The 13518-nt window shown below is 36.3% G+C and overlaps 2 protein-coding genes across 2 annotated transcripts; one reads left to right on the forward strand and one right to left on the reverse strand.

The window, feature by feature from the left end:
- Positions 1–3551: 3551 nt before the first annotated feature.
- LOC102660358 (uncharacterized) lies at positions 3552–4217 on the forward strand. The gene has a single exon (XM_006589839.1). It carries the CDS (start codon positions 3552–3554, stop codon positions 4215–4217), a length of 666 nt encoding a protein of 221 aa, XP_006589902.1.
- A 6414-nt stretch (positions 4218–10631) lies between these two features.
- LOC102661890 (uncharacterized) lies at positions 10632–12378 on the reverse strand. Its single transcript, XM_014762646.3, has 6 exons — positions 12285–12378; positions 11944–12156; positions 11757–11849; positions 11584–11685; positions 11173–11499; positions 10632–10722 (listed from the first exon to the last, which is right to left on the reverse strand). Exons 1-6 carry the CDS (start codon positions 12360–12362, stop codon positions 10651–10653), a joined length of 885 nt encoding a protein of 294 aa, XP_014618132.3. The 5' UTR covers positions 12363–12378; the 3' UTR covers positions 10632–10650.
- Between the last annotated feature and the right edge of the window lie 1140 nt (positions 12379–13518).

Genomic DNA, 13518 nt, shown 5'->3' on the forward strand with positions numbered 1-13518 from the left:
CTGGATCCGGGTAGTAGGTCCCCTTCCAATTACCCCTGTTTGCCATTTTTCTCAATTCTGTGATGGCTTTGAGGCAGTTGTGAATCATAGTACAAGGTGTGGGTGGTGGATTGCCTTAACTAGCTCTATATGGCAGCATAGGAATCAATTGATTTTCCAAGGAAAACCTTTTGATCCCTATAAAGTCATGGACCATGCTATCTTTTTAGCTTGGTCATGGTTAAAGGCTAATGACAAAGACTTTAGTACTTGCTTCAACCATTGGTCTTCCAATATAACGAATTTCGTTGCCTAGATTGGTTTGAATACTGCTGGAGGGTTACTGTGTGTCTGGGGTCCTAAGCCTTTTAGGGTCTTTGATGCTTGGCTGTCTAACAAGGATTACACTAAGGTGGTTAGGGACTGCTGGTCTGCAAATCAGCATATGGGTTGGGGGGGTTATGCATTAAAATGCAAACTTCAGAACCTCAAACATAGGCTAAAAACCTGGAGCAGAGATAATTGTGGAGACCTGGGCAACAAGGTGAAGCAAACTCAGAAAAAGCTGAATGACCTGGAGAATTCTCTTATAGCTCACCCCTCTGATCAACAAGTCCAACAACTCAAGAAAATACAGTCTGACCTATGGGAGCAGTCTTTTCTTCATGAATCAATAGTGAGACAGAAATCTAGAAGCAAATGGATCAAAGAGGGTGATGGTAACACCTCTTATTTTCACAAAATTATAAATTTTAGCAGAAGAAGGAATGCCTTGAGGGGGCTGCACATTGAGGACAGTTGGGTAGACAAACCTGCTATGGTTAAGGCTGCAATCCTCCAGCATTTCCAAGGCAGATTTGCTGAACCTTCCTTAAACAGACCCAATCTAGATGGGGTTTCCTTCAATGTTTTATCCAGTAACCAGAGAGATATGATGGGGTTTCATGAAAGGTGGATCGGATGGATAATGGGCTGCCTTTCATCAGCATCCATATCTATTCTAGTGAATGGAAGCCCAACTGAAGAATTTTTATCTTTTATTGTTTGCAGAAGTGGGGAATCGACAATTTCAACAAATGGTAATGTAGAAACCAGGACTAGTAAGTTTTTTTTCTTTCCCACTTTTGCATACATGTCATCTTCTTAAGCTAACTTTTAAATTTGAAATTCACCATTTATATTTTAGTTCACTTAGGATAGGAAGTATTAGAAAACTGTAGTCGAGAGAATTTTGAGAAACTCAAGCTAAGTGTTCAAGAGACTGAATGTGTATTCTCATCAATGATAAGCTAGTAGAGAGAGGTTTATATATGAAGAGAAAATGAGTGGGTCGTTATCACACTGTTACAATAGCAAAGCCTGAGACAGATGCAACTGTTATGACTAATACTAACATACTAATAGCAACTGACCTGTACCAACAGATGAGGCTGCCCCATACAGACCAGTATACACTAATAATCCTCCCTCAAGCCCAGGGAGGATGAGATAATTTTGCTTATTAATTCCAGAAACTGAGCTTGGCTTTTAATTTCAAAAAGAGAGTAGGAGATAGGGTGGTAGAAACTTGAAGCTTGGGAAGTAGTGTTTGAATCCATAAGATTTCTGAGGTAGCTGAAGCAAGGCTGCAGTATTCAACTGCAGTAGGTGGCCACAACAGTTTGCTTTTTGTGCTACTAGGACTAGGAGACTAGATTAGGCCCAAGAAAAATGCACACACTAGAGGTTGACCTATGATCATCAGAATTGGAAGCCCAGTCAGTGTCTCAGTAACATTGAATTTGGAGAGGAGAGTGAGTAGGTGCAGACTGTAAATGGTACAACTTGGAGGAGATGGAACCTTGGAGATATCTAAGGACCTTCTTAAATGCTTTCTAGTATGATTCTAGGGGTTTGTACAAAACTTGACAGACTTTGTTAACAGTGTAGTCAATTTCTGATCTTTCAATGGTTGAATATTCTAAGGTGTTGATAGCTGAACAATATAGAGTAGGATCAGAAACATATTATGAACCCTGTCTTAGGAGTTTTTTTGTCTCCAATCATGGGAGATGAGATGCCATTAGAATTAGTCGTATTGGATTTAGCAAGAAGATTGTAAATATATTGGCTCTAAGTGACAAGTAGAGAACCATCAGAAAGATGCTTTACTTCAATGCCTAAAAAGTAATCAAGATGGTCAAGCTGTTTTAGGGCCAAGACTGATTTCAATCGAGTGATCAATTGTTGAATTAAAATAGGAGAGTTCCCTGTAAAAATAATATATCATCAAAGTAGACCAAAATACTGTGCAGTAACAATGATTGCTATAATTATTAATAGTGTTTCTAATATTCTCACTTGCAGTTTATTTTGAACTTGTCAACAAGGGTCCAACTGCATGATTAAATTTAATAAAATAACAGGTATAGCAAAAACGTAGAAAGAAAACTAGAACTTGTATTGATTCATATTTCTTTTTGGATTTGAGAAATGGATTTAAAAACATATTTTAAGAAAATGGGTTAAACCAATGTTAGAACTGGTTTTGGATTTACAAGTGGTTTTTAACCCAAAATCAATTTTAAAACTAGTATTGAAAGTGGTTTTGGATTGGAAACCATTTTTAAAATTAGTTTGGGTTCTAAACCAAGTTAAAATCTGGTTTGCCAAAAAACCTATTTTGGTTATAGGATTTTACCTATGAGTATTATCATAGTTTTTTTAAATACTTTTATATACCGCATTTGTAGGTTGAGTTTACAAGTCGAGTTTATGGAAATTTCACAAGTTTGATAGCCTCTCTAGATTTTGGTAACCTTAATGTTAAGTAGCATTAATAAAGATAGTGTCCTGAGTCGTCTGCTGCCTGTGCCTTATAAACCTCGAGCCAGTAACAGTGCTTCAATCTCCTCGATGTGGAAATGGTTTGAACTTGCTACCGATAAAGGTTACTATGGCATCATATTCATCTGGTAGGCCCTCAACAATGACATCTAATTACTTGAGTTGAGATAAGATCAACAGCAAACAGGGAATCAATGATGGCTTTGATGCGAAGGAGAAATTTTGAGTGAGAGATTTCCAAGTTTAGTTCTTTTTATCTCAGTGTAAAGTTGTTCAATTGTGAAAATGATTGTGGATTCACTCTCGCAGATGTAGCCCAGATTCATTTTCTCAAGATCATTTGGTCCAGATTCTTGATACCATACAAAAACTATAGTTTAGACTTCAGAGAAATTTGAAAGTGTATTTTAATTTATGATAAGCCAGTACAGAGAGGTATAGGAAGAGAAAATGAGTGGATCACAACCATATTGTTACAATATCAAGGCCTAAAAGCAGATGAAACTGTTCTAACTAATATTAACCATGCAACTCTTTGAAAGTGGAAGCTGCGGAGTGGAGACATGATCAGATTTTGGGAGGACAAATGGCTTGGAGAGAACAGATCTTTAAAGGAAAAATTCCCTACGCTGTATCAAATCTCTAACCAACAACAACAACCTATCAGCCTCTTGGGAAGTCATAAGGAGGAAGGGTGAGAATGGAACTTTAAATGGAGGAGAAACTTATTTGATAATGAAGCTACCATGGCTGCTGAATTCCTAGAGGAAACAGTAGGGCTAGCAGTACAGCAACAAGGAGCAGACTCATGGGTTTGGAAGCAAGACTCGAGTGAAATCTATTCGACCAGAACTGCATATAAGTTTCTGCTGGGGGAAATAAGGGGGGAATCAGAGGATGGGAGTTTCTCGCTTCTGTGGAAACTTAAAATACCACCTAAGGCAAAGGTATTTACATGGAGGCTCATCAAAGACCGTTTACCAACGAAGATGAATTTAAGAGGAAGACAAGTGGAGATAGTTGATCCATTGTGCCTGTTCTGTAACAATTTGGATGAAGATGCAGCGCACCTTTTCTTCAACTGCAGCAAGGTACTTCCCTTGTGGTGGCAGACACTCTCATGGGTCAAATCAGTGGGTGCTTTCCCAAAAGAACTGAAAGACCACTTCATGCATCACAGATCGAAGGCTACACGAACAAAAGATATGAGATGGAGTTGTTGGTGGATAGCCCTCAGAAGGACCATATGGCATCATAGAAACAAGCTAGTTTTTGATAACCAAGCTTTTAACGCAAGTAAGCTGATGGACGATGCGCTCTTTTTACTCTGGTCCTGGCTCAAAGTTATGGAAAAAGACTTCGATACTCATTTCAACCAGTGGTCTTCCAATTTGTCAGATGTATTTGTATAATTAGAAAGGGAGGGTAATGATTGTCACCTCTTCCAAGAGGTGTAGCATGTATGTGTTTGAGTTTGGGGTATAGCTGGGTCTTAATTCTCTGCACCAGCTGTGTTTTAAACATTTATCTGTATCTACTGTACCTCTGGTACTTTCTTATATATATAATATATATTTTTGCTGAGCAAAAAAAAAATTAGCCATGCAGCTGGAAGGGGGGAGCAGCTGGAAGGAGGAAGGGGGGAGCAGTTGGAAGCAAGGAGGAAGGTTTTGCGGAGATTTGGAAGTTGAGGATCCCCAAAAAAATATGCAGTATTTGTGTGGAGATTGTTTAAAGATAGATTGCCAACAAAGAAAAATTTATAGAGGAGGCAAGTGCAGATTATGGAGTTTTTATGTCCTTTTTGTGGCAAGGTGGAGGAGGAGGCATCTCATTTATTCATTCACTGCACTAAAATTCAGTCTATTTGGTGGGAAACTTTGTCGTGGATGAATATTAGCAGTGTTCTTCCTTTAAACCCTCGCTGCCACTTCCTTCAACATTCATTTGTCCAGGTGGCTGGCATAAGGGTTAAGAGATGGCAATGCTGGTGGGTGGTTGTGGTATGGTCCATTTGGCAAATGCGCAATAGAATTGTATTTTCAAATGAAAGCTTCAATGGAAACAAGCTGATGGAGGATGCAATGTTACTAACTTGGACCTGGCTTACAAATTTTGAGAAAGATTTCACAATTAACTTTAACCACTAGTCAAGTCATATTCGACAAGGCTTTTTGTATCACTAGAGGGTAGATTTTTATTGGGGCTTTAGCAGATGTATTAGCCATAATATGGTTCCTAATTAAACTGTATTAGTTTTTTCTAAGGAACCATATCTATGGGATCCTATCTATGTACAAAGTACCTCTGGTACTTCATCACTATTTAGATAATGAAATATTTATATATTTTTGCCGATAAAAAAAAACCATGCAGACTAATAGGAAAGAACAAAATACTAAACATTTATTTAATTAAATCTAATAAAAAATTTACTTCAATCACATTATTTAACAAAATACTTGCAAGGTCTATAACTTCATGAACTAAAGAGAAAATAAAAACGAACAAAATACAAATACATCCAGCAACATCAAATGACTCAAATCCATTACTTCAAAATACAAATACCCAAAGGAACTACAACACAACATATTTTAATTATTAGCAACAAGCATATTCTCATCTTGGTAAGACTCACAATGATGAGAATCATGAAACTGGCCAAATACAGGCTAAAGGCCCAAGTGGAGAAGAACGAAGGCCCAAGTGGAGAAGGACAAAGCCCCCGAGTGGAGAAGGATGAAGGCCCAAGTGGAGAAGGATGAAGGCCCAGAGGCAGAGACACTATCAAGACTATTAATTATTGCTGAAGGCCCAAGTTAAATATGTTTTTTAGTTATAATTTTTATTTATTGTAATTTTGGCCCAAACTATTTAGAAGGCCCATGTCTATTTTTATCTTTTAGTTCAGATACACTATAAGTATTGGTTTTTGTTTTGAATAAAAAAAACTTTTGGCATTTTCATAAAATTGGGTGAGAGTTTCTCTCTGGGTTCCTTGTTGAACCAATATCAGACTTATCAAGGTAATCCTTGTGGCGTCTATCCTGACTTATCTTCCTTCACCGGAAGTGGCATCTACCCAGACTTATCTTCCTTCACCGGAAGTGGCGTCTACCCAGACTTATCTTCCTTCACCGGAAGTGGTGTCTACCCTGACTTATCTTCCTTCACCGGAAGTGGCGTCATCCAAACCTTCGTAGCCTGTATCAAATGATCCGCCCCGTAAGATTCACATCATCTGGTATCAGAGCTTCGGCTCTTGATACAGGTTCTATCCTATCCTATCCTATTTTTTTTCTTTGTAATTTGTCTAGGTTCGTGTTTTTGTCCTTGTTCTGTTATTTGTTTTCTTGTTTGCGTCTTGTTGCATTCTTGTTTGTGTCTTTGTTTCGTTCTTGTTCTTGTCACGTTTGTGTTCTTGTTTCTAGTGTCTTTCAGACTTTGTGTAAAAAAAAAAAATTGTTTGAGTTCTGTTTCAAGTTAAAAAAAAAAGTTGCAGAAATTTTGAAAAAAAAAAGAGAAGAAAAGAAGAAAGAGAAAAAAGAGAAAGTGGGTGTTTGATCTTTGAACACGAAATTGAGGCAGTTAGAGGCTTTTTTTTGGCAGAAAATCGTGTACCAAATCCCGTTATCTAGATTCTCCTCTGAATTCTGAGCGTTTTGATATATAGTGGGCCTCAAACAGACAACCGAAGCAAAAGTTATGAGCATTTGAAGTTTAGTTGTCATATTTGTTATCTATCTGTTATCCTATCTGTTATCTTATTTGTTATCATATCTGTTATCCAAATTAAATCTAATTTGTTATCCCAAATCTGATCTATTATCCAAATCAAATCAAATCAAAATTTTTTATCCAAATCAGATTTGTTATCCAAATCTAATCTGTTATCCAAATCAAATCCAATATGCTATCCAAATCAAGTCCAAGTTGTTATCCCAAATCAAATCTGTTACTCTGATAATTATATTGTCTTTCCTTTTATTTTATATTACCTTGTGTGTCTAATTCGGTCCATCCAGGAACTTAAGAGGGAGTGAGTGGTAAAAGGCAAGAGTGAAAACATCACACAAAAGCCTATATTGATAGCATCAAACACGAGTGAACTACCATTAAAGAGAGAAACACGTGAGTAGAGTGTGGTGAGGTCCTGAATTTTATTTTTTTTTAATTTACTGCAAAATTCTTTGTTCCTTAATCATGGCAAGAGCTGGTGACAATGGTGGTGTATATCATCAATTGGACGAATCTCAGCGCTTATTTCTGGACGCGTGGACTACACAAATGCAACGTTTGTTGAACCGTAACAAAGAAGAGCCCTACAGACGAATAGCCAAATCTTCCTCGTTTACTCTTAAACCTCTATCCCCTAGAAAAGTGTGTGATGACCAAATCAGAATGAGAGAAAAGAGAGAACAAGAGAAAGAAAATAGTGAGGCACCACAAAGGAATATGAAAAAGAAGAGTGATACACCCGAGGAAAAGAGTGATACACAAGAGAGAGAGAGTGATAATTCTAATCAGTTAACTATTTATGTTTCTCCTAGTGTTCAACCCTTATTACAGGAATTTAAAGATGTCTTTCCCAAGGAGATTCCTCATGGACTGCCACCTTCAAGAAGCATAGAACATCAAGTTGATCTCCTTCTACAAGCTTCATTGCCTAACAGGTCAACTTACAAAAGCAATCCCCAAGAGACTCAACGTAAGGATGCACATGCCAAAGTTCAGTATGTGAAAAGATTGTATGACCAAGTGAAGGTGCAAATTACAAAGAAGAATGAAAGTTATGCCAAGCAAGTCAACAAGAAAAGGAAGGAAGTGGTACTTGAATCCGGTGATGATCCTAGACATTTGAGGACAAATGTTTTCCAAGAAGGAGGGAATGATGAGAATCATGAAACTGGCCAAATACAGGCTAAAGGCCCAAGTGGAGAAGAACGAAGGCCCAAGTGGAGAAGGACAAAGCCCCCGAGTGGAGAAGGATGAAGGCCCAGAGGCAGAGACACTATCAAGACTATTAATTATTGCTGAAGGCCCAAGTTAAATATGTTTTTTAGTTATAATTTTTATTTATTGTAATTTTGGCCCAAACTATTTAGAAGGCCCATGTCTATTTTTATCTTTTAGTTCAGATACACTATAAGTATTGGTTTTTTTTTTTGAATAAAAAAAACTTTTGGCATTTTCATAAAATTGGGTGAGAGTTTCTCTCTGGGTTCCTTGTTGAACCAATATCAGACTTATCAAGGTAATCCTTGTGGCGTCTATCCTGACTTATCTTCCTTCACCGGAAGTGGCATCTACCCAGACTTATCTTCCTTCACCGGAAGTGGCGTCTACCCAGACTTATCTTCCTTCACCGGAAGTGGTGTCTACCCGGACTTATCTTCCTTCACCGGAAGTGGCGTCTACCCTGACTTATCTTCCTTCACTGGAAGTGGCGTCATCCAAAACCTCCGTAGCCTGTATCAAACGATCCGCTCCTACTCAGGTTCGCATCACACAAATAGAGATGCATATACTCACCGATTGTCAATTGTTGTCAGTGTCGAAGATATTCCTAATCAGCACTAATCACTTAGCAGCACACAGAACACAAGCAACAACGAACCATGACAGTGACTAAAGAAGACGAACAAATCACCTGAGCAGCAAAGTAGACATGATATATACAAAGTTAACCAATTGGTTTCAAAACATGACAACAGAGACATACCTTCGATGGCTTCCCTGGGAGTCTTAAAGCCAACCACAAGTGACTTCCAAAATTGATTCCCACCCTTTCCGGGACTCTTTCCTTTCCTAGTTTTCTTCGAGCTGCGAAAGTGAGCAAATGTTAAAACGAGGAACGCCTAATGTAAAAATGAAAGGACGTACCTCAATCGATAAGTGCCAGACTCAAACTCCACAAAGCCAAACTCCACAATGTCGTTGCAGTCATGGAAGTGCAGCCCAGTTTGCGACAAAGACGAACTCAGGCAGAAGGAGAAAGAAGAAGAACGCCCTGGGATTCTTAAGGTGAACCACAATGGACTTCCAAAATCGATTCCCACCCTTTCCGGGACTCTTTCCTTTCCTAGTTTTCTTCGACCTGCGAAAGTGAGCAAATGTTAAAACGACGAACGCCTAATGTTAAAATGAAAGGACGTACCTCAATCGATAAGTGGCAGAGACGAACTCCACAAACACGATCTCCACAATGTGGTTGCAGTCACGGAAGCGCAAGCCAGTTTGCGACAAATACGAACTCAAGCAGAAGGAGAAAGAAGAAGAACGATAGGGTTCGAGCGCGCGGGTTGTGCAATTTTAGATTTTTAATATATAATGATAACATCGGTCTTTTAAAAATAACCGATGTTAACATCAACTAGGTAACATCGGTTTTCTTAAAACCGATGTTAACATCAACTTGATAACATCGATTTTTCCCAAACCGATGTTAACAACAACATACTAACATCGGTTTTTCCAAAACCGATGTTAACTACTCCATAGTAACATCGCTTATTTTAATAACCGATGTTAATATCGAGTAGTTAACATCGGTTTCAGAAAAACCGATGTTAACTAAATCTACTTATTTACAAAAATGCCACCGCGCTTTTGTTAACATCGGTTTTGTGAATAACTGATGTTAACCGTGCGATGTTAAATCTAAAAATTGTAGTAGTGGTTTATTGCAGGGAAGAAAAGGAAGAAAGCTTGGTGGGGTAGTGTGGTTAGCAGTAATGTAACTTCAGCAGGTGGTGGATTCAATCAAATCCGATCATGGTTAAAGACAACGAGGAATACATTTTTTTGTTCATACTATGAATGATCTTTTGAACCAATGTTGTGCTTGAAAAATATGCAATAATGAAATACGCAGGGACGTGTGTTTCCTCTGGGACACAAACTCATGTCATATGAAGGCTCTATATGGATGCGGACATGGTTTTGGCTTCATATCATGACACAAAGAAAATATTGGTACATAAGTCTGATATAGTAGGACCCAGTACTGATGAACAGGAATATAGCTCCAGACGGATAGAATTGAACCATATATGTTGTAACTGGTTGCTAATATCAGAAAAGAAGCTCAAATGATTTGGCAGCTTATTCTCTAGCTAGGAGGTATTTTCTAATTGGTGAGTGGAGTAACTCATAGGCAGTGTCAATTGAAGGAGCACCAGACACTACAACAAATCTGTTAAATAATGGAGGTTATTTTTTCGTTTAGTGGAGGTTTTTACCCTTCGCAAAATAAATTACGGAAGTTTTCAAAAACCTCCGCAGTTAGATTCGCCACAAGCAATTAGCGGCGGTTTTCGAAAACCTCTGGTATTGAGAACATTTTGCAGAGGTTTTTTTGTAGAGGTTTTAAACCTACGCTAACTGTGGAGGTTTATTTGAAGAGGTTTTTATACCTACACTAAATACAGAAGTTTTTTGTAGGAGGTTTTAAACCTATGCTAAATGCGGAGATTTATTAAAAGAGGTTTTAAAACTATACTATGGAGGGTTTTTTTTAAATCATGCTAGCAATAGATGTTTTACAATTGATTTTCTAATTCTCCTTATTTTCTTGTATATAATGATTTTGTATACTCATTTTAGTTTCATAATCTACATGTATTATAATTTTTCATTTTCTTATGATATCGATAAAAAAATGTAATAAAAAAACTCATAATGAGGACGTAGAAATTATATTTCAATAACCAAAATAATAGCATATAGTTCAAAGATTTATAATTCAAATTTCTATTGTAAATCAAAGTATGACATGAAATCCATAACAAAGTAATATTAGTATTGTACTAAACTTTAAATCAAAAATACATTATAAGCAAACTAAGGGTTGCTAGCACCAGAAGATCCTCTTGCATCCAAAGGTGTATTAGGAACACTTGAAGCATCATTTGGCTGAAATAAGAAAAGAAAAAACACTTAGTCACATATACTATATATATACAAGGGTGTATCACACATACTAAATCATAATGACCATCAATAAAAATAATCAATTCTAAACAATTGTTTTAATATTCTAAACTTATGCATGGTTATTACCTTGATCATGTATGTTTACTTAAAGACCTAACTTGAGATAAAGAGTATTAAGAGCTAGCCAAAATGAATAAAATTCTACCTTAATATTGTTGATTAACTATAAAATCTACCTACAAAACTGTAAATTAATTAGCTTAATAAATACACGTACCAATTACAAAATATATTTCCTAACTAATATGCGTGAATAAATTAATAAACTATAGACATATGTAAAACAGTTTTAAGATTACATTGTGTATTATACTAACAAGTTTTAGGATACCTCATATACATAATGATGTATGCATATTAATTACTTACATGTGTTTGATCAGGAGTGAAATAACTAGCTAATTCTTCAGGGATCCTTCCTTCCTTCATTATCATGTAGGCCTTAAAAGCTGATTCTAAATTGTTGTATTTCTCTTGCCATTGGTTTGAAGATGGAAAGGCAACACCAGATGAAGAAGAGCTCAGACTAGAAGCTCGAAGTCTTGTGTTCCTGAATGTATTAGAAGGAACAACTCCTAATCCCATGCATCGCACTCTCCCAGAGTGCTCTAACCCTAACACTCTACCAACAACATCAAGAGGAGAAACTTCAGATTCATCAACTATGCTTTGAGTCAACCCTACTTCAATTTGTTCCTGCAAACATGTAATAAAAGGAATTACAAAAGTTTTAAGATTAAGCACAATCCTTGAAAACAATGTTACTAAAGAAAAACATACCGCTATAGTCTTTGCTGCTTCATTTACAAATGATCCATCTTTTCTTTTATGAGTTTCAATATATAATTGTCCATGACTTGATAGCTTCTCAGTTTCTAACAACTAAGATAAATAAAGAGTAAGTAAACATTGAACTTCTTTAATTAGTAAAAGTTAACATTTAGTGTCATTACCAACTCATTTCTTCTTCTAGGATTAGCTTTGGATCCACTAGTGTGTGGAATAACTTGCTTGCTTCGAATTTCTTTATTTCTCCTACAAAGTTCCTATATGCAAAGCAATTTCAAGTTTACAACTTGTAATAGTAATCATATAATTAGCTATAAAAACAATTCAATAATTAAAACAATCTAATTGTACCAATGTTGATGGTTTATGACGATAATGAACAAAACGAGCCCATTGATCTTTATCTATGCCTATCGGCACATTTTTTATGATTTCATCTCTTGTTTTGGTTGGATCGTTGAATTCATTCCATAAGCTTTGCCTATTTGCAGCCCATTTTCTTCCCATACTCAATTTGCAATACCGTTTTGCACCAGCTTCATTAATCTTAAAATAAAATCGAGGCTAAAAAAAAAAGACAAATTTATCAAATATCATATGCAAAATAATATATATATATATATGAAAAATAGTAAAGATAGGGTTTCTAAGTGGTGTAGATATAAAAAGTTATATATAACTAATTGACATACCTTTAAAATTGTTTCAAAGCAATCATCAAAATAAGCTTTAGGTACGCCTGAAGGTCCAGACCATCTATCATAATCCATAGGAAATAATTTGCAATCAGCTACTAGTGTTCCAAGAAATCCTGCAAGCAAGGCTTGTGCTTCACCAATTGCTTGGCCTTGGTCATCAAAATTCACAATGATGCGTAACTCCCTAGGTAAGCTATTGACTCCCCTAACTTTCACCTTAATCTTCTTGATCGTTTCTTCAGAGTCTTTAACAATAAAAGAATTTCTCAATTAGAAAATGTAATATACTTCATATGATGATAATTACAAAAATAAAAATAAAATACAATACTTGTATACCTATTGCCTCAACAGTCCAACAGTGTGTAGACTCACGCCCAACATGACGTCTATTTGTTTCATCTTCTTGTGGAACTTCAGATGTTGATACATGAGAAAGAGGGACATTACCAGTTGGGACTTCAGGAGCTTGTGTGGAATCACTTGGTGGGGAAGAAATTTCAGGATTCATTGCTGGAACTTCAGATGTTGATCCATGAGAAATAGGGACATTACTAGTTGGGACTTCAGGAGCTTGTGTGGAATCACTTGGTGAGGGACATTGTGGTTGAGGTGCTGATTTTTGTGGATTTCTAAAACGCTTCACCTTTGGCATGACTACATATTCATGACAACAATATTAAGAGAAAAATAAATAAAGAATAATAAAATTTAAGATGACATACTATCAAAATTAAAACAAGATTAAAATAATTAATAAATGAAATAATAACAACATTTATAAGTCAATCAACTATATCATATTTAGACAAGTGTGAATTTCTTACTATTTTAGGAGTTACAATTCAATCAACTATATCATCATTTAGATGGTTTGTAGCCAATTGTACATATTGATCATCAAGCCTAGAAAATTGTTCAAGTTGTTGCTCTTGGTATGGCTCATTTTCATATGCATTTTCTTCTACTTCTTCTCCCATGTCATATAAATCTCTTGGATTTATGTGTACAACAACACTCCATCCTTCATTGACTACATCATCTACATAATACACCATTTGTGCTTGAGATGCTTCAATGTATGGTTCATGTTCTTCACGATCACCAATATGAATCAATCTATCAAAGTTAACACAATTAAAATTCCAACAATCCTTTTTATACCCTTTATCTCGTGTAGTATCAGCCCATTTACATTTAAAAAGAATATCAAAGAATCGATCATAGT

The sequence above is a fragment of the Glycine max genome, chromosome 10 (assembly GCF_000004515.6).
Source record: "Glycine max cultivar Williams 82 chromosome 10, Glycine_max_v4.0, whole genome shotgun sequence".
Lineage (NCBI taxonomy): Eukaryota > Viridiplantae > Streptophyta > Magnoliopsida > Fabales > Fabaceae > Glycine > Glycine max.